We start from the raw sequence: 27,653 nt of genomic DNA, 5'->3' as shown, positions 1-27,653 counted from the left end.
GAGCCACAATAGCAATGATTTGTGCACATTATTACCAACATGCGGTCAAATGGCCAGTCTCAAATGGAGCCATGAGTTGGTGCATGAGTGTGTTTAGTATTTAGAGGAGTTGGTTTATATAGTGGTTATTGTCGTGTACAGAGAACAATGGAGCACTTGTATTGAAAGTTAGATGCTGGAGATGTAATGCACAGTTTGATTTTTGGAAATGTGATTAAACAATTTTGTTTCCCTTTTTCTTTACAAAGTCATTTGCTGTGGAACACTTTTGTGTCCTCTCAGATACATTTGGTTTCCCAAAAAATCTACCTCATTAACTTGAAAGTTAACAGTTTGAGAAAAAATAACTGTGTAGAACGAAATGTTAGTATGATCTTCATCTAACAATAATTTAAATTGGAATTGGTCAGAGACAACAGTGCTTAGAATTAATAATTCATTCAGTAAAATCAAGACCTGTTTCTTTTCCTGTTTAAAGCTGATCTCAGATTAGGACGTTGGACATTTCTAGGTCCATAGTTCTTGAGTCTGACCCTCCAATTACTGTAACTGTGAACCACCCATCTCCCTGAGATTGCACAGGTTTGTGAACCAGCTGAAGGTAGGGAATGCTGCATAGGTCTGTGATATCCGGGTTGAACATCACCATACTGGTATTAAGGCTGACCTCCTGGCATTACAATCTTTACTTCCATTTGGTAGACTGGCATCATCCCAACTGGCTTGTCATCCCTTTCTGGAAAGGGAAGGGTGATAGCCTGTATTGCGACAACTACAAGTGGATAGGACTGGCGAGCTTTGTTGGGCTGAATGGCCTGTTCTCGTCTAGGTTGTTCTAATGTTCTAATGTACAAGGGGATAACGCTGCCCTTGATGTCAGGTAAGGTCCTTGCTAGGGTCATCCTCAGTAGAATCCGTGATCACTTGCACGTGACTGGAGCAGTCTGGTTTTACGTCTAAGAAGTCTACCATCCACTGCATCCTGGCACTGAGGGTTCTCATTGAGCTCAAACGCGAATATCGGCACAGTTTGTTTGCAGACTTTTATCGATTTTCGTAAAGTATTCAGCTCAGTTGACCGAGTTGCCCTTTGGGACAACCGGAGATTTCATGGGATCCTTCCAAAGTTGTTGGGTATCATGGCTGGTCTCCTATGAGTCCTATGAGTGCTGTGCAGAGTGGGGGTAGAACTTTTGTGTTTTTCCCAGTTGATTTTGGGTTTGTCAGGGGTGTGTTCTTGCTCCTACTTTCTTCAGTGCTTGCATGAACTGGGTATTGGGGTCCAGCAGCTGTGGAGCATTTGCTGGTGAAGAAAGATTCACTGATCTTGACTTTGCTGATGATTCTGTGATCTTTGCGGAGTCAATGGATGCTCTTGAGAGACTTGAGTGTAGAGTCTGAGTGTCTGGCCATGTAACTATCCTGAATAAAAACCAAGATCCAGGCCTTCAATGATCTCTTGGGGTCAGCCGTCTGTCTAGGAAAGTGTTGACCTCATCCAGAGGTTTACATACAGTGGTGTGAAAAACTATTTTCCCCCTTCCTGATTTCTTATTCTTTTGCATGTTTGTCACACAAAATGTTTCTGATCATCAAACACATTTAACCATTAGTCAAATATAACACAAGTAAACACAAAATGCAGTTTTTAAATGATGGTTTTAATTATTTAGGGAGAAAAAAAATCCAAACCTACATGGCCCTGTGTGAAAAGTAATTGCCCCCTGAACCTAATAACTGGTTGGGCCACCCTTAGCAGCAATAACTGCAATCAAGCGTTTGCGATAACTTGCAATGAGTCTTTTACAGCGCTCTGTCGGAATTTTGGCCCACTCATCTTTGCAGAATTGTTGTAATTCAGCTTTATTTGAGGGTTTTCTATCATGAACCGCCTTTTTAAGGTCATGCCATAGCATCTCAATTGGATTCAGGTCAGGACTTTGACTAGGCCACTCCAAAGTCTTCATTTTGTTTTTCTTCAGCCATTCAGAGGTGGATTTGCTGGTGTGTTTTGGGTAATTGTCCTGTTGCACCACCCAAGATCGCTTCAGCTTGAGTTGACGAACAGATGGCCGGACATTCTCCTTCAGGATTTTTTGGTAGACCGTAGAATTCATGGTTCCTTCTATCACAGCAAGCCTTCCAGGTCCTGAAGCAGCAAAACAACCTCAGACCATCACACTACCACCACCACCATATTTTACTGTTGGTATGATGTTCTTTTTCTGAAATGCTGTTTTCCTTTTAAGCCAGATGTAACGGGACATTTGCCTTCCAAAAAGTTCAACTTTTGTCTCATCAGTCCACAAGGTATTTTCCCAAAGGTCTTGGCAATCATTGAGATGTTTCTTAGCAAAATTGAGACGAGCCCTAATGTTCATTTTGCTTAACAGTGGTTTGCGTCTTGGAAATCTGCCATGCAGGCGTTTTGCCCAGTCTCTTTCTTATGGTGGAGTCGTGAACACTGACCTTAATTGAGGCAAGTGAGGCCTGCAGTTCTTTAGACGTTGTCCTGGGGTCTTTGTGACCTCTCAGATGAGTCGCTCTCGCTCTTGGGGTAATTTTGGTCGGCCGGCCACTCCTGGGAAGGTTCACCACTGTTCCATGTTTTTGCCATTTGTGGATAATGGCTCTCACTGTGGTTCGCTGGAGTCCCAAAGCTTTAGAAATGGCTTTATAACCTTTACCAGACTGATAGATCTCAATTACTTCTGTTCTCATTTGTTCCTGAGTTTCTTTAGATCTTGGCATGATGTCTAGCTTTTGAGGTGCTTTTGGTCTACTTCTCTGTGTCAGGCAGCTCCTATTTAAGCGATTTCTTGATTGAAACAGGTGTGGTAGTAATCAGGCCTGGGGGTGGCTACGGAAATTGAACTCAGGTGTGATACACCACAGTTAGGTTATTTTTTAACAAGGGGCAATTACTTTTCACACAGGGCCATGTAGGTTTGGATTTTTTCTCCCTAAATAATAAAAACCATCATTTAAAAACTGCATTTTGTGTTTACTTATGTTATATTTGACTAATGGTTAAATGTGTTTGATGATCAGAAACATTTTGTGTGACAAACATGCAAAAGAATAAGAAATCAGGAAGGGGGCAAATAGTTTTTCACACCACTGTACATATGCAGCAACATTCATGTCTCTGGTGACTTTTCTTATTAAGTCAGTAGACAGATTGGGAGAGCACGAGGGAGGGTTAGGAGGTCACAGAAAAGAGTTGTGTGGTGCTCTCGATATCTTTTGCAAAAAGATTTAAGTCCAAGTCTTCAGAGTCCTGGTGCTCCCTGTTTTGCTGTATGGCTGTAAGACATGGATCCTGTCTAGTAAGCTGAGACAAAGACTAGACTCCATTGGTACGGTGTCTCTTGGAGAATCCTTTGGTACTCTTGGTTTGACTTTGTGACAAGCAAGTGGTTTCTCAGGAAGTCCCAAGTGAGACACATTACCTGAATTGTGAGGGAGCATCGGTTACAGTTCTACGGCCATGTGGTGCAATTCCCTGACGGTGATATGTATTGTAGGGTCCTTATTGTTGAGGGCATCTGGACCAGGCCAAGGGAACGCCCACGTAACACCTGGCTGTAGCAATTAGATGGACGTTTCCGGAGGTTGGGACTGGACCACGTGTCTGACTTGGGTGTTGCCAACCGGGATCAGTGCATGCTCCCTGAACTGATTCAACATCTTTAAAGTTGAAGTCTCATACAATGCGTAGAACAGTGTGTTCAGTTATGTTGAACATTGTATAAAAAGCCCAGAAAGTCAGTCTCTACGGAATATATTAGTAGTACACATCTAAAATTCTTAAAGAGGAATGTTATTAAAGGGCTTAACACTAGAATTGCCAGAGCCTATGAAAAAACTCGTAGATCCGGTCCACCTTAAATCTGTTCGCACCTCTCCGCCAACGTCTTTTGTCCTGTAAAAGTGGCAATAAAGACATGCAGTAAGCAGCCTGGTATTCCCTGCCCCCACCACCACAGAACCTGCACAAAGTTCTCCCAGCTCATGCCTTAATCTGATTATCTGGGAGTGAAGTGCTGGAGTTTTAGAGTGGAAATAATAGATCGTTATTTGGAACACATGCATTTCATGTGTGTTCCGTTTCTACAATAATCTGTGTAAACACATTTTTAGAACAGAAGCATTTTTCATATTTTAGTAGTAAATAAAGTGTAGGCATAAACTATATAATGTATGAAGCCTGAAGTCTAAAGATCAAATAAACACTTTCACAAAAGTTTCAAGGAAAAAAGACAACAGTTTCTGTGGCGTAGCGTAAAGATTTGTTGTCTTGTAATCAAGAGTTCCCAGTTTGATCCTGACTGTCTCCTATATTTGCCGTTTTCAGTAGTGAGCTGCTCTTAATTGTTAATATTATACAGTACACATGTACACTTGGTTTGCGTCTGTTAGACAGTGTACATTTATAGGACTTGTAAAAGTTACATTTTTTTTCACTTTTATATAATACATACTTCCGCCCAAGGGATCTGACGCTGTTAGTTTTTATTTGAAACTGGGAATAACTGTAGATGTGAGTGGTGTTTTGAGGCAATGGAACTTGACATTCTCTGGTCTGGAGGGATAAAATCTGACACACAAACGCTGGTGAATCTTCCTTTTTCGTATCTCACCGTCACTTGATTTTTTTTTTTTTTTTAATTCAGTTTTGAGTGTTCCTGCTCACGCTGAATTAGTATGCGCCTTATGGTCCATGATGACAAAAAAAAAACACAGAGACACAGGTATATATGCTATTTGGAATTATTCTTTTTATGACCTGTATATTACATTTTGGAAAAAATTGTGGCACAGATGCAACATTATTCATATTATTTATATTCATTCGCATAACATCAGTGACCATGTGTCCTACCCCCCCAATTTTGCCAGTCACCGCATGTTGCTGTATGCTATTTCTTTTGTACTCCATGATATACAGAGGAAAGAATTGTACAGAGAGGTCAGTTCAGCGCTATATGCAATCATCAAATTCAAATGCTCACAGTTTATACACACGCTGGGACCATCCTTCCTACATTTACGATGTATATGATATCGCTCAAAGCATCCAATTGCATGCATTGCCACATTGCACTGCTTACAATATGTGTCCTGCTGTCCGATCAGCTGATGCCAGTTGCTCGATCTCCTGATGACTGTCAACAAAGTCAGATTTTGAAAAATCAGAGTCCAACTCAGCGATAATGCGTAAAACATCGTCTGCAAAGTATTTTCTTTTCTGCACTCCCTCTTGAGATTGCCTTTGTTTACATTTCGTAACTCGCGCACACGCAAGGATTAGATGGTGAGTCAATGAGTCTAACATTCCATCAAGCAGAGAGGGAATGCCTGTGACCTAACAGTGAGTTTTGTTGCTATTAACAGCTGATTGTCGAACAAAAGTCAACATCCGCCCTAAAACAGTTAAAGCACAGTCCATTTTAAATGGATTTATGATGATTTCAGTTAAGTTCTTGCAGGAGAATATCATTTGTTGGCCAATGGAGGCTCACGTTTGGACTTTATGCTTTGGTTGACCAAGTATACTCTGCTTATTTTTTTGCATGTTGTCAAGTGTTGGACTAATTCAGTTTTTGGTTGCAACTATTGATGTCCCAATATGGGAATTCTGATTGATACTGATATTTTTCTGCCCACCTTTGTCAAAAACCATTGACCGATATTTTTATATTTTTACTTCAGGTTTGATTTGTTTTGGTTAGGCTCAAAACTTATTTCACATTATTAAAGGAACATCAACACATTTATTATTGACTTGCTGACTTTTACATTTTATTTGGCAGTAGACCTAAGCAGACAGTACTTTATGGAGAAATAAAATCAGATATGGCCTATCTCCATAGCAAAAAATACTCGGGTCATGTACAAAAACCTGCTTGACTTACATATTCTGGGTAACTTTAGCTTATAAAGACACCAAGACACTTAATGTTTAAAGTTTACTTATAAATGCTTTGAAATCGCTTCAGTTTTTTGTCTGATGCCTGCTGACTCATCAATATGAGAAAAAAGACAAATATGATATACTGTTTGATTTGTCTTTATCTAGCTATATGAAATGTCAAGCAATTTAAGGGGTTCTCCCAATTTGTGACTCTGTGGACTGAAAAAAAAAAAATTCCAGTCCTTTTTTAGCAGACAATTACACCATTATGATAAAGAGTAAACCAGAAGATGTGTTCACCAAAAATGATCACAATAGTTTGAAATTGTGCATGTCACATCAACTGATCTCAGGGGTTCACCCCATAATTGGATATTACAGATCAAAGTTACTCCTTTTCACAAACCTTTGGAAAAAATGTAGTAATATAAGCATATGGTGTATAATTTTATGCTGTTTTGAAGTCATTGATAATCAGTATAATATTTTTGATGTTTTGATATTAGATTATTTAGTGGTGGTCTTAGCCTTTCCAGTGGGTTCAGCATGACAACCGTAGGCATGTGTGGTATTGTTTGACTATTTCTAGGTTTGTAATTATGAATGATACATTTCAGTTACAATTACGAATTATAGATGTTTAACATTTACTCTGGACACATTTAAATATTTCAAATATTTGCCACAACTGTTCTTGTTTACTGTGTACTTCTACCTCATGAAGTAAATCATTACAACTGTTATGATCACTCTGAATTAGGGTGGTTCACCCTACTTCAGACTATTTTGTATGTTGTAGGGGTGTTAGTCATATTATATTGTTCACATTTAATTAAAAGAGAATTTTCCAGACATTGTCCAGATCAGTGAGATGAGATTAAAACAATTGTTGACTTCACTGGTATAGCAATTTTCCAATGTAAAGGGGAAAAAAATTGACTTAGTTTAGTTGTTTCTCATATGCTGTTCATTGACAGACTGCTTGTGCCCACAGCCCTCAAGTTACATTCTGTGCTACAGAACTACCTTTTTTAGGCTTTCGTTTAACCACAAAGCTAATTAATGTCTTTGTTTTTTCTACTTTGCTTTGTATTTTCCCATGTATAGTTTCTTAGTAGTTTTGTAATAAACACACAAATGTATTTGAGCTTTGCTCATTTTTTTATTTATCTTATTTGAATCAGTGTATGTGCTGAAGGCATGATAGTGATACAGAAATAGCTCACTGCTTATCACCATACAACTAGGGGTGTGCGGTATTGACAAAAAAATTATATCTATTTTCTGGGCTACAGGATTTCCACAAAAGACCAATAAAACTATTATAATGAGCACATTTTTAAGACACGTGCCCTTAATATAAACAAGATATGAATGCAAAGTGAATAAAATACTAATCATAATTAAACTTGAATATAGGGCATGAACATTAGTCTGGATAAACATAAACTGCTGTTCTGTAAGGTGAATTTTGCAGCATACAACTACAAGAACAAAAATCTAACATACTGTACAATATTGTAAAATTGTAAAGTTCTGTCATACTGTACAGGAAGCAAAAGCTGTAGCATTTGTAAACCTGTTCTGTCATATATTGCTCAAAGATACAAAAAAGTCCCAAACCTGTAACATTTTTAAACAAATTACTAACTTCAGTTTCTGTCCAATATTGCACAAAGATATCAGAAAAAATAAAACATTTGTAAAATTCTACTGTGGAGACTTCAAGTTGTGTGATAGAAACACACATCTGTTAACAGTATCTGGCTTCAGAGCAGCATTGGGTACATTTTACACCATTTTCTCCCAAGGTGAAAGCCCTCTCAGAATGGCTGCTTGAGGCAGAGATGCACAGATACTATTTTTTACAAGTTTCCACAATTGAGGGGAAGTGTACTTCTTGTGTTTTCCAGCACTCAAGTTGATTTACATCACTGTCCACCTCGGATATCATCAAGTAGCGTATGATCTCCTTTTTAATGGCAGTGTGCAGAGACTTATCTGAATTTCTTTGTTTTCTTGAGCTAGCTGCTAAAGGACTTTTTTTTAAATTATTATCTCATTTGCTCACTCCCTTGTTTCATCACCCACTTCATTTTCAGCAACTATAGGGACAGGATAGAGCAGGTCCCTGTACTAGATCACTTAAATTGAATTTTGTAGAAGAGCTCTGTATGCTTTGACTCATTCATCTCGATCTCAGTTTGTTACCCACTGCCATTTTGACAACATTGTTATATTTGTCTTACAATTACAGGAGAAAATACAATTTATCTCAACCCATAAACAAACCTGATAAAGCAGTATGAGGGGTGAAAAAAAAGTGAAATCGATTGCATGTGACTTTAAGTTATCCAGTTGTACCCTGTCTTTATCTCGCTCGATGTACTAGTGTGCTCTGGCTTTAAATCCAGTTAACCTTCAAAGCTTCTGCATTATGAATCATGATGTTCTACTTTGTGTTAACCACCACGAGGGGGTGATGAAATCACACTGAACTCCTTTATCTGTTAGTGTTTATTAACAGGCTGAAATATTAAATCAGGAAACATTTGAGTGCTCAAACTCTGCCGGTACAATTCCTTTTCTCACAGTTAGCACAATGAACACTGGGAGAAGCTCATGCTGATGACGTAACACAACATAGACAAAGAGGCATGTTTTTGATTGTTTTTTGCAAAGTGAGGGACATACTCGATAATTTCAGTATGCACATTGTTAAAACAACATTAAAATATTGTGCATATCGCACATTCCTACACACTTTTATCATATTCATTTGTTTGTTTTGTGGAACGTTAAAAGACACAATGCCTGCATTAATAAAAACAAAAAATGGGAAAGGGCTTTTCTTTCCCCAGAGCTAGACAAAAAAAACATAGCTTGACAAAATTAGAGTATTAACTGTTTTAATGTTTCTAAGCAATCACAAGCAGATTTTGCCCAGGTTTATAATGTACATATCTGGCAGCAAGTGCAAAACATGTCTTGTTTTATTTCCTCGCTTTCTACAATTGAATAATCCAAGATGTGCCTTATTGAAAGTATGTGTTTCCAAGTGTCACATTTATTTGAAGGTGTGTTTTAAATTGTAAGTAGTTCATGCAATACAAGACCACTGCTAATAAAAGGACAAAGGTGAAAATCAGTAATAACAATACAAAAATATTAAAAGGAGTAAATGAATAGTATTTTGGTTACTGTAATGTTCATTTTTACAGAACTGTTCATGTACCACCCAACATTAATATATTTGAATATATTTATATGTAAAGTTATTTTTAATTGAGATTTCAATTCTGATTTACTGACTAATTTCACAAATCTAGAATCATGTTCAGTAAAGTTATGATTGAACTGTTGTTTTTTTTTTATTGAAAGTGATATACAGTCAAATGGAAGGATGAATCCAGAACAAGAAAATGATGTTGCCAGTGGAGAAGTTAATCCAACAGAACAGAAAGTGGAGAAAGTTCAGACTTTGACTACAGATACACAGGGAAATACACAGCCAGGTAACCTTTTAGTGTTGCTTGATGTGACTGCTTTCAATTGTGGCTGGTGTTAAGTGAAATGAAACTATACTGTCTCAAACATCAGCCATTATTAAACCAAATTCTATACACATATATGCATTCATTGTTTTGTTTGATTGCTTTGGAGTTATATTTGCACATATTTTTATATTTTGACTCTTCCGCTGGGTAATGGTTATGCAGAATAAAAGTTACGGGTAGCTTTGTTTCTGCCTTGAACAGCTTGGATCTGGTTCCATCACTAGCAGGAATGCCTTTTGTGTAGTTTTCCTCATCTCCATGTAATTTATGTACCACCCTGTGTCCAAAACACTGGGGATACTGTGTAAAATGTAAATAAATGCTAAAGAATGTGATGATTTGTAAGTCACTTAAACCCATATTTAATTTAAGGTTGAACAAAGACAACATATAAAATTTTGAAACTGAGAAATGTTATTTTATGAAAAATATATTCTCACGTTGAATTTGATGGCCACATGTTTCAAAAAAAGTTGGGACAGAGAAAATAAGACTTGCTTAAAAAGAAAAAAAAACAGTCCTGGTAGAACATCTGGAGAAATCTGTTATGAAGGGACAAGTTCAAAAACCAATATCTCAGATATCACTGCATTAAAAACTGACCCACTTTTGTAGTGGAAATCACTGCATTGGCTTAGGAACTCTTGCAAAAAAACGTTAGCTGTGAACAGTTTCTTGCTGCATCCACAAATGCAAGTTAAAACTTTACCATGCAAAGAAACCACCATATATAAATGTGATCCAAAAATCCCGCTCCCTTCTCTGGGCTGAACTTATTTAAGATGGACTGAGGTGAAGTGGAGAACTGCCCTGTGGTTGGATGAATAAAAAAAAAAAATACATATTCTTAGACATCTTTAACCTGCAAGAAGCAGAATCCATGAAGAGGAGCACCTTCTGGTTTTTTATTAGTGTTCAAAAGCCATCAGCTGTGATGGTATAATGGTAAACGATGTATAAAGGGTTTGGAGCAACATGTGCTGCCATCCAGGTGGCATTTTAAGGGATGGTCTTTCTTTTTTCAGCAAGGCCTTTGCATGCATTACAGAAGCATAGCCCCATTGTAAAAGATTCAGTGTGCTGAACTTGCCTGTTTGCAGTCCAGACCTGTCACCTATTGAAAACATTTGATGCATTATGAAATGAAAAATTTGACAAGGAGACTTAAACTGTTGAGCTGCTGAAATCCTGTATCAGGCAAGAATTGGTCAAGATTTCACTTTCAAAACTATTGCAGTTATTCTCCTCAGTTCCTAGACATTTACTGAGTGGTGAAGGAACAGTAGTATGAATTTAAATGGCAGTGTGATGTGTTTTTAATTTGATCACTGTCAACTGTACTGACGTCTGCTGGCAACATTGTACTTTGTAATACCCTACTTTACCCACAAAGTTGCTCTGTTTATTTCATTGCAGTTAACCTAAGTTAATATTTATATGCAACTGTTTTTGAGTGTTCGCCAGACTTGTGTCACTGCTCTGGTACTGAGCTAGTGGAGGACCTCAAATCACAAGAATCGACAAGTAGGTGACAGGCCATTGATAGCATTAGCTTATACCTTGATAGATAGTAGCGCTGGGCGGTATGACCAAAATTCTATGTCATGGTATTTTTCAAAATTATACCGGTTTCACAGTATTTGACGGTATTTTTTTCCCATGCCTGAGTGGATGTTAACCACATTTTCCACTGCAATTACTGCAGTAGACTGGCTAAGAATAACTTATTGCACTGTCATGAGAATTGTGCATTGTACAAAAAAACATTTTAATGTGCACACATAAAGTAATAGTTTTCAAAGGGGTAGCACTATTGAAGAGAAAGAAACACATTGCATGAAAGTTGCAGTCAATATATAGAACCTTTTTATTGAACAAATTTTGGCAACAACTTAAACTAAAATTTTGACAATAAACAGTGGAATCTCGGGTGACCTGAAGTAATTTCCCCTATTGGATTGTACAGTATGTAAATACAATTAATCTGTTCCGGACCGTACAAATTGTATGTAAATATATATATATAAGATTTTTAAGCACAAAAATAGTTAATTATACCATAGAATGCACAGTGTAACAGTAAAATAAATGTAAAAACATTGAATAACACTAAGAAAACCTTGAACAGGGAAAACTAAAATTGCAAGAGTTCATGCTACAGCCTTACGAACCGCTCGCTGTAAACACTTTTTTTTTTTAATGAGTTTTAAGCACAGGGAAAAAATGAACATTTGAAAAATCCATAATTTATACAAATACTAACCATAAACAACCAAGAAAACTAACCTTGCATGAGTCAGGTTCTGGCATGAAGGAAGTGGGGAGGAACTGGGTGGAGATGAGATTAGTTTTGTGGTAAAGTCCCTCTGCGCGATGCACATCTGACCGAGAACAATGCACTGTACAGGGAAAGACTGAACACGTGTGGAAATCATCAGCACATACGAATGGGAAGGGAAACTGGCTTGTTCGTCACCCGAGTGTGTGGTCGTGAACAGATGCAAAAGTTTGTCGACATTCGTGACCCGAGGTTCCACTGCATTTTCAGCCATCTAAAGAGGCATTTAGACTTAGTAAACTTAGTATACTTTCTGTTAATGTTAACAATCTCTGTCTACTGACATGTTAAAGTGACCTTTTAGACAGCTTTCCCATCATTAAACTGCATAATATTTAAACTAATTAATAATAAAATAAATAGTGCAACTTCCACTAATAATACTATTCAAGACTTCAAACACAGGTGCATCACACAGTATTTACCAAGTTAAAATAAAATAAAACAAGCGCTACTTGGTGATGACATCTTTACCAACTGAACCATAATGTAGGCTAAGTGCATTAATATAGACCTTGCTTCAAGCTAAGCTATATACATAAATAGTAAAACTGCAACTTGCATTTATAATGCTATTTGTGGTATAGCCCTATGGAATCGTTTTGGGGCCATGGTGAAGAAAAAAGAATACGGACACAGGCAAGAAAAAAAAAACTACAGTAATCCCTCCTCGATTGCGGGGGTTGCGTTCTAGACCAGGCGATAGGTGAAAATCTGCGAAGTAGAAACCATATGTTTGTATGGTTATTTTTTTATATTTTAAGCCCTTATAAACTCTCCCACCCTGTTAAAATTATTAGAGCCCTCTAGACATGAAATAACACCCTTTAGTCAAACGTTTAAACTGTGCTCCATTACAAGACAGAGATGACAGTTCTTCTCACAATTAAAAGAATGGAAACATATCTTACCTTCAAAGGAGCGCCGTCAGGAGCAGATTATGTCAGAGAGAGCGCTCGCTAAGAAAAGCAAACAATCAAAAAATCAATACGTGCTTTTAAGTATACAGAAGCACCGTGATAAAGCAGCATTTTGTAGAGGAGTGTCCGTGTCCTCTGTACAAACAGCCCCTCTGCTCACACCCCCTCCGTCAGGCAGAGAGAGTGAGAGAGATAGAGAGAAGCAAACAATCAAGCACCACGCAGGAAGCATATCTTATATCATTGAAAAATTTTAGTTAATATGTAATACATGCTCTGAATGGGTAGCTTCTAAGCCATCCGCCAATAGCGTCCCTTGTATGAAATCAACTGGGCATACAAAGTGAGGAAGCATGTACCGGAAATTAAAAGACGCATTGTCTGCAGAAAGCGGCGAATCAGCGAAAAACCTATGATGTATATTACGATGTGCTTACATTTAAAATCCGCGATAGAGTGAAGCCGCGAAAGTCGAAGCGCGATATAGCGAGGGATTACTGTATATGTTGAGAATAAAGTTGACATGTTGACTTTATTCTCGACACTTCCACTTTAATCTCGATGCTTATGTCACGATTAAAGTCGACATTTCCACTTTATTCTCATAGTTTATTCTATAAAGTAGAATGTCGTAAACTAAACTTCATCCTAAAATCAATGTTTAATTTACTAGATTTTCTCAAGCCACATCATAAGTTAATGTAGCACATTAAATGCTTTGTGTTAAGTGTTCCCTGACCCAGTTGTTAATCACTATGTGCTTTTTAAACTGACTTTCGCTACACTAAGGGGAGACGCAGGCAGGGATCACCGCACATAATGCATGCACTTCATGATATTCCCGCTCTCTGAAAATTTAGAATGCTAAGATATATACTTGATATCATTTTCAGGATGAAATGTATTAAAGCAGGTATTAAACATGTGCGATTTTGTGGAGGTAGTGCTACTCCCTCGCAGTAAGGGGTCCCCAGGTGTACGTTCAGTGTAGAGAACTTTATGGCAGGTGTGACGAGGCTCCAAAAAACTGCATGTATGAATGGGTATCGCACAGGTTTAACTTAAATATTGTGTATATGTTGGGTTCGTGATCTGGTGGTCAGAGACACAAACACTGAATTCAATGGATGTTCTTCTGAGTGGGCTTTCTTTATTGCATGCATGCTGTCTCTATTTGATGTACCAAACCCCCAGTTCCTGTCCTTCCTTTTTCTTTCTCCACATAACCAGTCACCACATGATAAACGTCTTTGTGAAATTAAAACCAGTTATAAACTTAGACCACGAAGTGTTCAGAACTTTAAAAAAAATCTTTGTTATATATGTTTAATTATGCCATCCATTCAGGGTTGCACCCATCCCAGCAAGCATTGTGTGCGAGGCAGGAGCAAATCCCGAACGGCAGCACTTCGCAGGATGAATACGAGCAATACATACACTAGCAGGGTCGATATAGTATAACAAAACCCCACATCCTACATGACTTTGAAAGGAAACTGAAGCACGCTTAGTGAACCCACCAGAAAAATATGCTAATTCAAGGCATGGAACACCCGAGACCCCCTTGCTACGAGGCAGCAGTGCAACCTCCATGCCACCGTGCCCCCACATGATTAATACATACTTTAATGCATTTCATCATGAAAATTATATCAAGTGTTTATCTTGGCATTCTAAATGTTAAGGGAGCAGGAATATCATGAAATGTATTCTGTGTGCTGCTTGTGCCTCCTCTTAGTGCAAGAGGAAGTCAGTTTAAGAAGCACATAGTGATTAACGTGACCTGGGTAACACTTAACACAAAGCATTTAATGTGCTACGTAACTTATGACGGGGTTTGAGAAATCTAGTAAATTAAATATTCATTTTAAGACATAAACGGCGAGAATAAAGTCAACATGTCTACTTTATTCTCGTCATAAGTGTGGAGATTAAAGTGGAAATGTTGAGAATAAAATCAACATGTCGTCACTCTATTACACAGCACCCAGGTACGTTACACAGTATTGGAAAAAAATAAAAATAAATAAAAAATAAAACAAGTACAACTTGGCTTACAGTATTATCCAGTAGTATAGAAACAGTATTCACAAATTTGAACATAATGGTCCACCTCCGACCTTTTAAAACCAAAGAATCTCCAGGCAACGGACGGGACTCCTATTTTTCAGCAAAAGTTCTGCTGTTTTATCATGTTCAACTTTATCATCTTCCAGAGCTTCAGTTTCGGAATATTCTCTGTCCGAACAATACCTCAACTACCGCATGCACTCCGTTGCATACGTGTTTAGCTGTGTAGCAATGAAAAATGTCCCCCCTTATCAGTTTCGCTGCGCCACGTTCTGAACGTTGTTTAGGCAATTTAAACCAGTGTTGCGGTATAAAAAAAATCCACATCATAAAAATAAACGGTTTTCGGTATGAACTGGTGTACTGGCCAGCACTAATGGATAATAAATACTTTATTCATTCCCTCAGGGAAATTCAATGCCAACACAACAATAGACTTCATAGCCATGGTAATATTGGAAATTAAGGTTAAAGCGTTCATTTGTAATCATGTACTAACTTAATTTAAAACTATAAAATGACAACAAAGGGGGTTGAATTGAATTTAGTTTTATTAAGTTTAACTTGATTGTATGCAATGTTACATGCTTTTAAAAACTGAATAAGTTTAAAAAAAAAAAAAACTCTGGCAAGTTATATGAAAATGACCGCCTCATGTAGTCTTCTTTGCATTGTTTAGCCTAAGAAAAATGAGCCAATAGCATTAAACTGCAGTATTTTCAATAGCAAAAAATGTTATGTGTAACAGCAACATATAAAAACATAATCGCAGTAGGAAAAGTATGTCTAGTGTCCACTGCTATACTGAAGCAGATATCTTTCTTGTCCTTCAACTTGATCGCAATCAGTTTGCCTTTTTGCCAAGCAGCTACTGCACTGGAGTCTCCAGGCATATCATGTTAATTTGTTCATACAGCGCCGTCTGCTTGCACTAGTTTTACTTTAATGTAAAATCTCAAACAGTTCGGCTGTGGTATAGAAACTGTCCATTGTTGTGCAGTAACTTTGGTCAAGCAGTAGTTCGCCAGTGTTAGCACAAAAGATGTAGAACTATATATAACAATAGCCTTCTCTTGTAATCCATGAAAATTTAGTCAGTTATGTCACAATTGCGTACATACTTCTTCTGCATATTTTGTGACGATTACCTGATACACATAATGGAGTTTGTATGGTTCCGGTGCTAGGTTAATTTATGATTGTCGTTGTTAGTGAAATGCAGGTGCAGAAAGTTGTTGACTTACGACCTGACCTGTGTGTCTTATGACTGGTACCGTGTCTCACAGGCAAATGATGTTTTCACCACGTCAGCTCCATATGCCGTGACTCGTTCATCTCGATCTTGGTGTATTACTGCAGCATTACTGTGTATAATTTATCCCATTGTAACCGGTTTTCCGCAGCATGTGCTGAATACTACTGTACTTTGGCTTTGAATCCAGTTAACCACCGATGCTCCTGTGTTGTGACTCATAATGTGCCACTTCTTGCAAATTGCCATGAAGGGGTAATGAAACCATTCTGAACTCCTTTATCTGTTAATGTTTATTATTAACAGGCTGCAATATTTAAACAGAAAACATACAAGTGCTCAAACTCTGCCGGTACAACTCCTCTTCTTACATTTAACACAATAAACACTGAGAGAGGCTCGCGCTGATGACTTGACATAACACAGACAAAGAGAAGATTTGTGAAGCTGTTAAAGGTTTGGCACCTGTGCGAGCACCAGTGATAATGAAACAAAATAAAATAAAAAAGAATTAGAAGAATAATGATAAAGGATACAAAGCAAACAATGTGGCTTAACAGGATTATTACACAATACTCCACATATGGTATGTTTTGAATACATACTGTATACCAGTCTATCTTATGTCCAGATCGACTTGCAACCAGTCAGTCAGAACTGAATATGGTCATAAGTCTACCACTACCTGTATTCCATAATGAATGGAAAATTAAACTCACTCATAACTTTGCTGAAAATGGGTGTCAGCAATGACCTGTTTGTGGACCGACACCATCTTTGGCCTGGTTTACACACTGTGCCTTGTAATATCAGTAGACTGATAAACACCCACCTTTCATTTGCAGCATCAAGCAAATTTTTACCAGACTATTATTGAGAAACTTAAGTTCAGTTTTCACTCTGATAAGATATATCCAAACCTAGGTACTATCGTCTTATATTTGATATCTTTTCAGTGAAATTTGCTTTGTGCATTGTGCAGAGATTTTTCTGTGATAAAATATGAATGCATTTTTTATTAGTACTATTATTTAAACAACCTACAATATGGAATTTTCATAACAACAATAACATTTATTTATATAGTACATTTTCATACAAACATCCATCCATCCATTATCCAACCCGCTATATCCTAACTACAGGGTCACGGTGGTCTGCTGAAGCCAATCCCAGCCAACACAGGGTGCAAGGCAGGGAACAAACCCCGGGTAGGGCGCCAGCCCACCGCAGGGCACACATACACACAGCACACACTAGGGACAATTTAGAATCACCAGTTCACCTAACTTGCATGTCTGTGGACTGTGGGAGGAAACCGGAGTACCTGGAGGACATGGGGAGAACATGAATACTCCACGCAGGGCGAACCTGGGAAGCAAACCCAGGTCTCCTAAATGCGAGGCAGCAGCGCTACCTACTACGCCACCATGCCGCTTCATACAAACAATGTAGCTCAAAGTGCTTTACATGATGAAGAAAGAGAAAAAAGACTAAATAAATAATTAAAATTAGGGAACATTAGTTAACATAGAATAAAAGTAAGGTCCGATGGCCAGGGAGGAAAAAAAAAAAAAAAAACCTCCAGATGGCTGGAGGAAAAAAAATCTGCAGGGGTTCCAGGCCACGGTACCGCACAGCCCCCTCTAGGCATTCTACCTAACATAAATGACCTCAATCAGTTCTCATTGTATTCAGGGTTCTCATGGAAGAATTTGATGGTGATGGTCATGGGACTTCTGGCCTTTAACCCATCAATGTAAGGACATCACAGTGCTTTGATTTAGGTGGTGGTGGCGCCACCACAGAAAACCGGAAAAAGAACGGCAGAGATGGTAGGGGTTAGTACAGATTGTGGAGCCATGATAAAAAATATTTCGGTGCATATACAGAGCATCAGGATTAAACTAAGGTGAAGCTATGAGAAAGCCACGTTAATGTAATGGGTGTTTAGCAGTTATTTTAAAGTGATCCACCTTATTAGCCTGGTGTGTTTCTATCGGAAAGCTATTCCAGATTTTAGGAAGGCCGCCTCACCACTTTTAAGTTTAGCTCTTGGAATTCTAAGCAAACACTCATTTAAAGATCTAAGGTTACGATATGGAGTGTAAGGTGTAAGTCATTCTGAAATATTGGATAGAGTGAGATTATTTAAGGCTTTGTAAGCCATAAGCAGTATTTTAAAGTCAATTCTAAACGACATAGGTAACTAGTGTAGTGACATCAAAATTGGGGTGGTGTACTCGGAATTTTGTTTCCGAATTAAGATTCTAGCAGCTGCATTCTGCACTCTTTGCAAACGATTTATGTCTTTTTTAGGTAGTCCTGAGAGGGAGTAATCTAGCCGACTGAAAACAAAAGTGTGAACAAATTTTTCATCATCTTGCAATGTTACAAGAGGTCTAACATTTGCTATATTTCTTAAGTAAATAAATGCTGCCCTAGAAATGTGATTAATATGTTATTTAAAATTCAGGTCAGTAAGGTAAGAATTTCCTGTAATTATAAGAATTAAACCTGTAATATAAAGTTGCTGCAGTGCCAGTTTATCAAAATTTAAAATTGACCTTTTTGTTTTCTGGTTTAACATCAAGCATTTCTCCAAAAACAGCTTTCCTTTTCTCTTTTGCTTGAATGCACAACTGATCCTATTAACTGTGGGTCCTGACTGGATCTATGAAGAACTATACATTTCGTGAATGTCAACACACTGCCTGAACATGATATCTTTCTTCTGTAACACTATCTCCTGCAGTTGAAAACACTTGCGTACTGGGTACTGAAGTAACTTTTACGTGTTATTCTTTAGTTCTAATTTTCAATCAGATTTTTAAATTCTCTGATTTCAGCAATGGGCATTTTTGTTTACCATTACCCCATGACTGAAATGACATGCAGTACATGATAAAAAGCCACATTTTGTATTTGCTGTGTTTTGTGTTGTGAAATATGATAGAAGTAAAATTTGTCGTATGCCTAACAATGTTATATACTTGTATTTTTAGTGCTGACATCAGTCTTAATAGAATCATTGCTGTGTATTCTTATTAATTCAGTTAAACGGTCTATAAACCTCTGACTTTTGACATGTCACTGTTCTTACTTAGGACATAAAAGTACTGCTGAGGTTATGCCTATTGGTGAAGAAAAGGGTAATAAGGGTGAAGGTGAGACACCTCGTAAGAAAAACAAGAAGCATAAAAAGCATAAAAATAAGAAAAAGAAGAAGAAGAAAAAGGAGGGAAAGAAGTCAAGGTCTAATAGCAGCTCTGAATCGGGAGCTGAATCTGATGTTGAATTACGTTTACGCTCAAGGTCAGTTGATTTCTGTGTGTGTGTGTTTTTTAATAGAGTGTTTGGGAAGTAAAAATTAAATTTGTGATTTTTTTTTGTCTCTGTCTAATGTGTTATTTTCTAAAAATAATTCCACTCAAAAAGTTGTATTTCTCATATTTTGTTTTTAGTGATAATTATTATGGTGTACTTTCAGGATGGGATTTGAAAAGGTTCACTGTGAACTTCAACTTGCACTAATGTGTTTTTATTTTAAATAACTTGCCCTTTTGCCTCACCTTACTTTGTAGAGGCTTCTTTGTATATAAAAAAGCTGAAATTTTAGTTTAAAAAAAAAAAAAAACACAGATTTGGAGAAATTGTTTTTATCAGAAACACACAATTAGTTTCTAGAAAAAAAATGTTTTTGTGAATTGAAAGCAGTGCAGATTTTTAGGGTATCCAAAACATGTTTTCTGCAGAAGCTATGGCAAAATGAAGTAAACAGTGTTGTCTTCTATCTGTTTACAATTGCCTAATTTCTTTCTAATGGCAACAACTGAAATCGGGCTTACAGTATATGATTTTTGGCTGGCAACCATGAAAATGGGTTGAGAGTGCACCGTTTATATTTTATTTTAACACAAAATATTTAGATTTCAGTTACAAAAAGTGATACAATATTTAGCAAAGGAGTACATTTTAAATTGAAAAGGTTTCTTGTCAAATATCTCAGTGAAAAACAAAAACCTATGATACTCCCCTGTCTCTTCTAAGTAAGCACAGAAGCTGCAATCCAACATTACCTCTTCAAATTCTGCTCTCTGAATTGTTCATCTTGTCAATATTGTGGTCAGTTGGTAAATACATCACAAGTATTTCCTTGATATGGGTCCACCTCATATTAAACTTATGAAACCCTTATGTTTGTTCTCTGTTAATAAAATAACCAGCTTTATAAGCTAAGAGCAAAAAGTATTCCAAGTTCCATAGCACATGAAGCAGCACATAAATGGAGGCTGTGAATGCACGGGTTTGCAGGCAGAATAAGCAAAATGTACTTTGGAAGAGTCACTATCAGTTTATTTCCATCTGTGATAACTTCACAATTTATTTATAAAGGTTTCTTCTTTAAGTATCCAAAATTTCAAGCTACAGAATGTGTTAAAACAATATTAATTGTTTTCCAGCTTATATGTTCACTATTTTAAAAATGGCTGTAGCCCAATTAATTTTATTCCCATTTATAATTCCGTTTTACCCTGAATAGATGTTTAATGTTACAACAGCCAAGCCAATACATATCTCAAAGTAATATAGCGATTTAAAGTGTAAATGTTCTGAATGTACAACTTGTGTAATTTTACATGAGAAGAAATACGTATTTGTGAATGATAGTATATTTAGGAAATTACAAAAATTACAAAGTCTAATTTTGCAAAAATAAAATCTTGCAAACCAGGCTTCCTACCTGTGTAGTTAATTTGGCATGTCTCACTGTATCAGTCTGTGCGTGTGTGTATACTTTTTGTATAGCTTTGAAAAACTGTGAACCTGTTATTTTAGAGAGCCGTAATTTATTTGTGGTAATATAACTTTAGTTTTTGGCAAGTGTAGTTGTAAGTCATTGTTGGTTACAAGGAAATAAATTTCACTAAACCACGTAAGAATTGGTTAATGCGTAAACATTTTTGTATTACTCCTGTTACACTTATTCATTAAAGGAGTGATTTTTTTTTTTTTTTGGAGTGATAAATTGAGTTGCATAAACTTACTAATTCTGTTCTGATTTGCTAAAGCGTAAAGAATGATGGCCAGCCAAATGCAGAGGCTGTTTCTGTTGTGAAACAAAAAATTGGAAGTGACGCTGTTGCCACTGAAGACACGCCTGCCCTGCAGGCAGCACAGGCAGAGCCGATGACACCAAAAATGGAGCATGTCCCACCTGGAACTGTAGAGGCACAAAAGAACGCAAAGCCAGGCAAGTGAAGTGATGCGATTGAATTTGCAGCTTCATTGAGAATATAGATGTCAATTTAATTATGCGCTTATTGAATTTTTATTATTTCACTTAAACATCCCATTTATAAAGGCAAAACTCCACATGTGAATTTGTAAAGTAAAAGCCGAAAGTCATTACCTGGAACTCTTCTGTGATAATGATGAGGCTGATGATTACCATTATTTTCAAAAGTGGTAGTCTTATATGCTGATAATATCTCAATTTCGTACGTGTAATCTTGTATATATTTGGCTATTTGACTATTCTGGATGGTGCAAGTTGAAGACCGTGGTATATTGCTTAATGTACTTAAGATAAAAAGCACAAATATGGATGTTTCTTGTAGACCGATGATCAGTAGTCACCCATTAAGTAGTTCTTGACTTGGGGTTTTTGCTGTTTTTAGGTCTGCAAATATTCTTTTAAAGCACCATAAAGAAATAAAAAAAAATCATTGGTTGGAAGCATTTACCTTAGACTTCAGAATAATGTTTTAAAAAAAACCCCAAAAAAACATCGAAACTAACAAAGTTAGGACGTGGCAGAGCAGATTTATAGTACTGAAAAATTAAAGGATTTTATTTGAGGTATGCAAATGCATTATGCCGTAATTGGAATGTTTTCTGATAATTACATGAAACGTTTAGAACAGGAATACAATATGCTATTAAAAAAAAAAAAAACAATTAGGCTGCTGCAGTCAAATATGAACTTTTAAATTTGTTGTAATATTGGTAGTATTGGTAATTTTTGTTTAGCATTTTTTTATATGTGATCCTTGTTATCCATGGGTTAACACAAAATATTTTTCCCATAAGTATTAGTAATGTCTTCGTCATACATAAGTAAAGCATATTACTTATATGAAAAATGTATTTAGGTCAGAACTGTGCTACTTTATGGTAATTGAAATGAAATGTTTTAGATTTTAGGAATTTGCTTTATTTTGGATTTCTTAAGTGAGCATTGCATTTTTATTGTTGTAGTTTGCTTTCTCTTTTCACAAACACTTCAATTCTTTGTTAATTTGCATAATTGTTTAGTCATTTAACTAAACAATGCAGCTCTACAGGTGGCTTATTGTTAATGAGAAGTGGGGCTGCAGGAATTCCGTTGGACTAAAGCCTTTAAAGATGCAGAATTTAGATGGGGGTATAACCAAAAATAGTTCTCATAATTTAAAAAAAAAAAAAAAGTGGTGATTCCTGTTACTGTCCAAAAGTGTAATCGTTCTTTATACCCACTGTCTGTCTTGGATTTTTCAGCTTCATTTAATTTTGTTGCGCAATTAGGACCTCATTTCAATCCTCTGCTTGTGTCTTGTCTGTCTGTCCATCCATTTGCCATTCATGCAAAAGTTGCTGAACTAGCTTTTACAAAACTTTTCTCAAGGTTGCCATTCGTCCAACTTAAAACACAGGCTACATGGAGTTTCAAAAAGTTCAACAGCATTGTTCAAAATTGAGCATTGTTTGAAAACCGCTGAGTCAATGCTAATAATATTTTGCATGTATAGTAAAGCTCAGACAACTTAAAATCCTGGCTGCATGGCATCTCAATAATATTAGGGCAGGCTGGTTGTTAAAGGGGTAGCAAAAAATGCATCACTCTAAAATGGTTCCATTAAGAAGTATTTTTCTATGGGGGTATTGTTCCAAACCAAAACTAAACCATGCTATCATGACAACGTACTTTTTACTCTGAAGAGAAGAGTTTGTGCTGCAGGTTCGACAGTTTGAGTGGCAGTAAGCAAGCCATTCTATAAAGGGCAAAATAGGGTCTTGAAGTAGCAGCTGTGGACTACTGCAGACTGAAGGTGAAGTCTTGTAGACCGATGAATCAAAATTTGAAATCTTTGGTTCATCATGCATCTTGTTTGTATGTCGTCGAGTTGGTGAAATGATGGTACCCCAGTGTGTGACACCAACTGTCAAAACATGGAGGAGAGCATGATGGTCTTTTGCTGGAGGTAGAGTTGGTGACTTGCACAGTGAGTGGCATTCTGATTCAAAAGGGTTAAACCAGCTTAGTAGTTCTATCAGCAAAAGGTGGCTACTTGGATGTATCAAAAATTTGACTAAAATTCTGTATACTTAATGACTCCTTGACTTATTTTTTTATTTGCCATTGTTTGTTCAATGCTAGTGTAATATTGTCCAAGTAGTAGTCTCTTCCAACTCTGCTTTAAGACAGACAGTGTTTTTAGTAACAACAGAATTTGGGACACCTGTACAAATTGCTTACTTTTACTTGCTGCAGAATATCTGTAGGTTGTCACCTATTAAGTTATTCCACGAAGAAGGCCCATTTTTAATATTCTGAAATTTAGTTTTTTTCAGTTTTTGGTTTCCAAATTTTAAGTTTTAATCTCTGGCAGTTTGCTGGTTACCTTTTCACCATTTTAGGTCATTCATTGCCTTTTAACTGATTAAATTCAAAGGAAAACTTGGAAAAAAAATTATTCTGAAAAACCAGCCTTAACCTTCACGCACAATTTAAAAAAATGTCAAATGTAAGGATTGGTACCTTCTTTAGCGTTACATTTTTTCTCAAAAAAAAAAAAGTAAAAAGCTTGAAAAACTGCATTTTTTATTAAATCTCATCTTTCTACCATAAAAGGTGCAAATCACTAAAAGTACAAAGTTAGAAGTGTTGAAAGTTTAATGATACTACTAATAATAATGATTATGAACCACACGTGTGATTGACATAAGTGTCACTTTCAGATTCTCAATCGCTTTCAGTTTCACCAAAGATGCCGTTATGAAGCTAGGAGAATACACGTCTATACCGTTCTCAGGTAACACTCTGGTCAGACTCTTACGCAAGATATACTTCTCATTGTCTGAGTAATGCTCGGCCAATAGCACTGTTGCCATTTTTACAGCCTGAGTAATCCTCAGGTCCTGCACAAGACACATCTATATCATTGCCCAAGTGACACTTGGGACTAATGCTTTTAACACTGTTTTTACAGCCAGAGTGACATTCAGGTCTAGTGCTAAGGTTGTTAAACATGGGAATGTTATATTTTAGTTTCTGGTATGTTAAAGTAAATTTTGTCTTTTAAACTTTTATCTGCCTTTGACTAATATAAGACAACAGAACTTATGTTATGTTGTATGGTTATGTAAAAGGATTAAATGTTAGAATATTAATTTATATATTTAAGGAATTGTAGGGCTTGTCTGTCTATTTAGCAAAGTGTGCACCAGTGGTCTTTAAAGCTTGATCTTGGTCTTAGTCAACAGATTATGGTGTGACACATGAATTGTGATCCATGATTTGGATGTCTGGCTCATGGTGTCTTCATTTGTTGGGTTGGAGTAGTTCTTATGACCAGCAAAGATGTGGAAGCACATATCCTCTGACAAGAAATGCACAGCCTTGTGCAGATCGAACCCCAGTGACATCGACAGGAAAGTCATAGCAACATTTCCACAAACAGCTCCCGGTGTAAGTGAAGCACATTGCATATGCGCCAGGTGAGGCACACAAAATGCAGGTGGGACAAACACTGACAGGTTTCTCTGCAACCTTAAACTCTGCTTGTAAAACAAAATCATACACACTGTTTACCCAAGAAAAAGCAGGAGCTGTTTTATTGACAATAAGCGATAACACACAGGACACTTGTGCCCACACCAAAACAAATGATCAGCCTTAAATGCCACATGAACTATGAAAATAAATGCTTTAGAGCACACAAGATATATCAACAGTTTTTTACCTTTTACATCCACATGTGCCTCTAAGACACAGTCCATATGTCTTAAAATTGTTCTGGATGAAAAAAGCAAACTCCACACACATCCTCAAGCCATCAGCTTTAATAACTGTCATATACATAGCTGTTGAAATGCTTGACCAAACACTTAAATTGCCTATCCTTACAAAGTATAGGATTTCATTAATACACACAGGTCTTGTGCCTAACCATACACTGTGGAATCAGGGGTTCATTTAGGCTCATCTCCTTGCCTATACTGTGTTCCAGCAATTCCAGTGAAACTGAGTCAGTTTTGCTTCCCAAACACAGTCCCTTAACTATGCCATTTCTCAACCAGTCAGGTTCACACAATTGATCCAGCAGCACACATATTTAATCTTTATAACCGCACACCCCGCCACATGTAACTGTTTTTTGAAGTAAGCAAAATATAGATTTTATAAAGAAAAAAAAACAAAAACAAACAACAAATTACATGATAGACCTAAGCCACGATAGAACAGAATAGGCTTGATTTCTTCTATAGTTTTTTTTTAGAATGTGATAGAAACAGACCAGTGGAAGATGGCCCTTTTCAGTGAGTACAAGTAATTACTAACTTTTGGATTGATTTGCTGCAGGAGTTTATGTGCTGCTGTATGTAGCATGTTCAGGAGTGGTGACATAATGGTGCAGTGGTAGGCAACTTCCGCCTTGCAGTTAAGAGACCAAAGGTTTGTTTCCCATTTCCTCTCAGCATGTTCTCCCAGCATGTTCTCCCAGTGTCCACGTTTGTCCTACGTGATGCTAAATTTGCCCGTGTTGTGTATGTGTGTTCACCCTGTAATGGTCTGGCTCACTCTCCAGGGATCGCTCCTGCCTTGCACCCCATTTTTGCTGGTTTAAGTTCCAGCTCCCCCAGATATTGCTCAGAATTAAGCAGGCTTAAAGAACTGATATCATTTTTTGGTTGTTAGACATTTATTCAGTCCCACTGTATATAGTAATTCAACATTTGGCATTCATTCTAGGTTTTTGCTAATTCTTTACTTTCAATGAATCTGCTTTAAATTATATTTATAATGTTACAGAATGCTACTATTGGTGATACTCTGTACTTCCCCTTTACATCGCACCAACGCTGTTGCAACACACATTACCTAAATCTTTAAATGTTTCATCACATTCTTCTTTTGCATTTTTGTATTTTTCATGGTCTTTTTTTCAATAGTGCTCCTTCCATTCCCTTTTATTTCAGACAAAAAACACAAGTGGTCCACCTCTATTTATTCCTTCTTTTACTACCCCGGACATAGTGCCTATGTGTTAAATTTCATATTCAAGTTTTATCATTATAATGGTATACCATACCCTTTTATTTGAGGACTGAAGGTCCACATATTCCACTAGTATATAGTAAGCTCTCAAACAATTTAGAGGGCAACACATGGTTTCATGCTGCTGTCATAGAGTTATTTATAGAGTGTGTTATAGCACACATGCAGCACCATGAAATCAATAAAAAAATGACTGCCTAAATATTTTTCAAGTATACCAGTATTTGTGTACATTATCAGGCAATAATGTATTGTGTTACCTGTATATGAAATGGTAATACAGTAATCCCTTCTCGATCGCGGGGGTTGCGTTCCAGAACCCTCCCTCGATATTTGAAAATCCGCGAAGTAGAAACCATATGCTTGTATGGTTATTTTTGTATATTTTAAGCCCTCATAAACTCTCCCACACTGTTTATAAATATTTCCCGCACAGTTATACAGCATAAACCCTTTGTATTCTCTTAGATATTAGGTAAGATTCATTAATCAAAACTTTTATCTTTTCGGCAATCGTTAACATCTTCCGTTGGCGCTTGGGCACGGTCCCTGAAGCAGTAACAGGAGCAGATCGTTTTGGATCCATAACGAAGGGCTTGACTACACACAAAGATAAAAACAAAAGAGCACAAAACTTACTCTTTACACAGCGAAACGCGTTGATGCTGAATGAGCGAGACGAGACTTCCCAGTTAACGCCGCGGAATTGAATTCGGTGCTCCGTTGCTGAGCCAGTCAACACACAAGAACTTAACTGCATGTTGTGATTGGTTAGCTTCTCACCAATCCGCCAATAGCGTCCCGTGTATAAAATCAACTGGGCAAACCAACTGAGGACGCATGTACCGGAAGTAAAAAGACTCATTGTCTGCAGAAGCAGCGAAAAATCTGCGTTATATATTTAGATATCCTTAAATATAAAATCCGCAATAGTGAAGCCGCGAAAGTCGAAGCATGATATAGTGAGGGATTACTGTACTTGTAAATTGTTTGAAACTTGCATTAACATCATTGGGCAGTCAATCAGTTGCCAAGCACAGTCTATGGATGAAACTCTAGAATTTGGTCCAAACATTGTTAGGAATGGCATTTACTTTGTTTACCCCATTATCTGTAATCTTGAGAATTTGTTGCTTCCCTTGAAAACTAGTGCAACTCTCAGGCCTTCACACATCTGTTTTTCAGTGTGTATTCCACATATTATGAACTATTCTCAGAAATAATTCCATTGTTCTATTTACCACTAAGTAATTGTGATTGCATAAAGAACTATTTGTT

General features: G+C 37.0%; 1 protein-coding gene across 3 annotated transcripts in view; it reads left to right on the top strand.

The window, feature by feature from the left end:
- The window catches only part of LOC120522830 (serine/arginine repetitive matrix protein 2-like), a 143,196-nt gene that overhangs the window by 24,050 nt on the left and 91,493 nt on the right, over window positions 1-27,653 (top strand). For 2 of the 3 annotated variants that reach the window (XR_005632523.1, XM_039743517.1), the window contains exons 2-4: window positions 9,299-9,432; window positions 19,162-19,369; window positions 21,127-21,308. Coding sequence is in view for 2 of the 3 variants with exons in the window: in XM_039743517.1 (XP_039599451.1) it covers window positions 9,299-9,432; window positions 19,162-19,369; window positions 21,127-21,308 (524 nt within the window). In the remaining variant the exon portion in view is untranslated. Of the gene's footprint in view, window positions 1-9,298; window positions 9,433-19,161; window positions 19,370-21,126; window positions 21,309-27,653 lie in introns of those variants that run through there. The other variant, XM_039743518.1, reaches the window with a different exon arrangement.

Source organism: Polypterus senegalus, chromosome 2, assembly GCF_016835505.1.
Source record: "Polypterus senegalus isolate Bchr_013 chromosome 2, ASM1683550v1, whole genome shotgun sequence".
In the NCBI taxonomy this organism is placed as follows: Eukaryota; Metazoa; Chordata; class Cladistia; order Polypteriformes; family Polypteridae; genus Polypterus; species Polypterus senegalus.
This window is presented reverse-complemented; position numbering and strand designations above follow the sequence as displayed.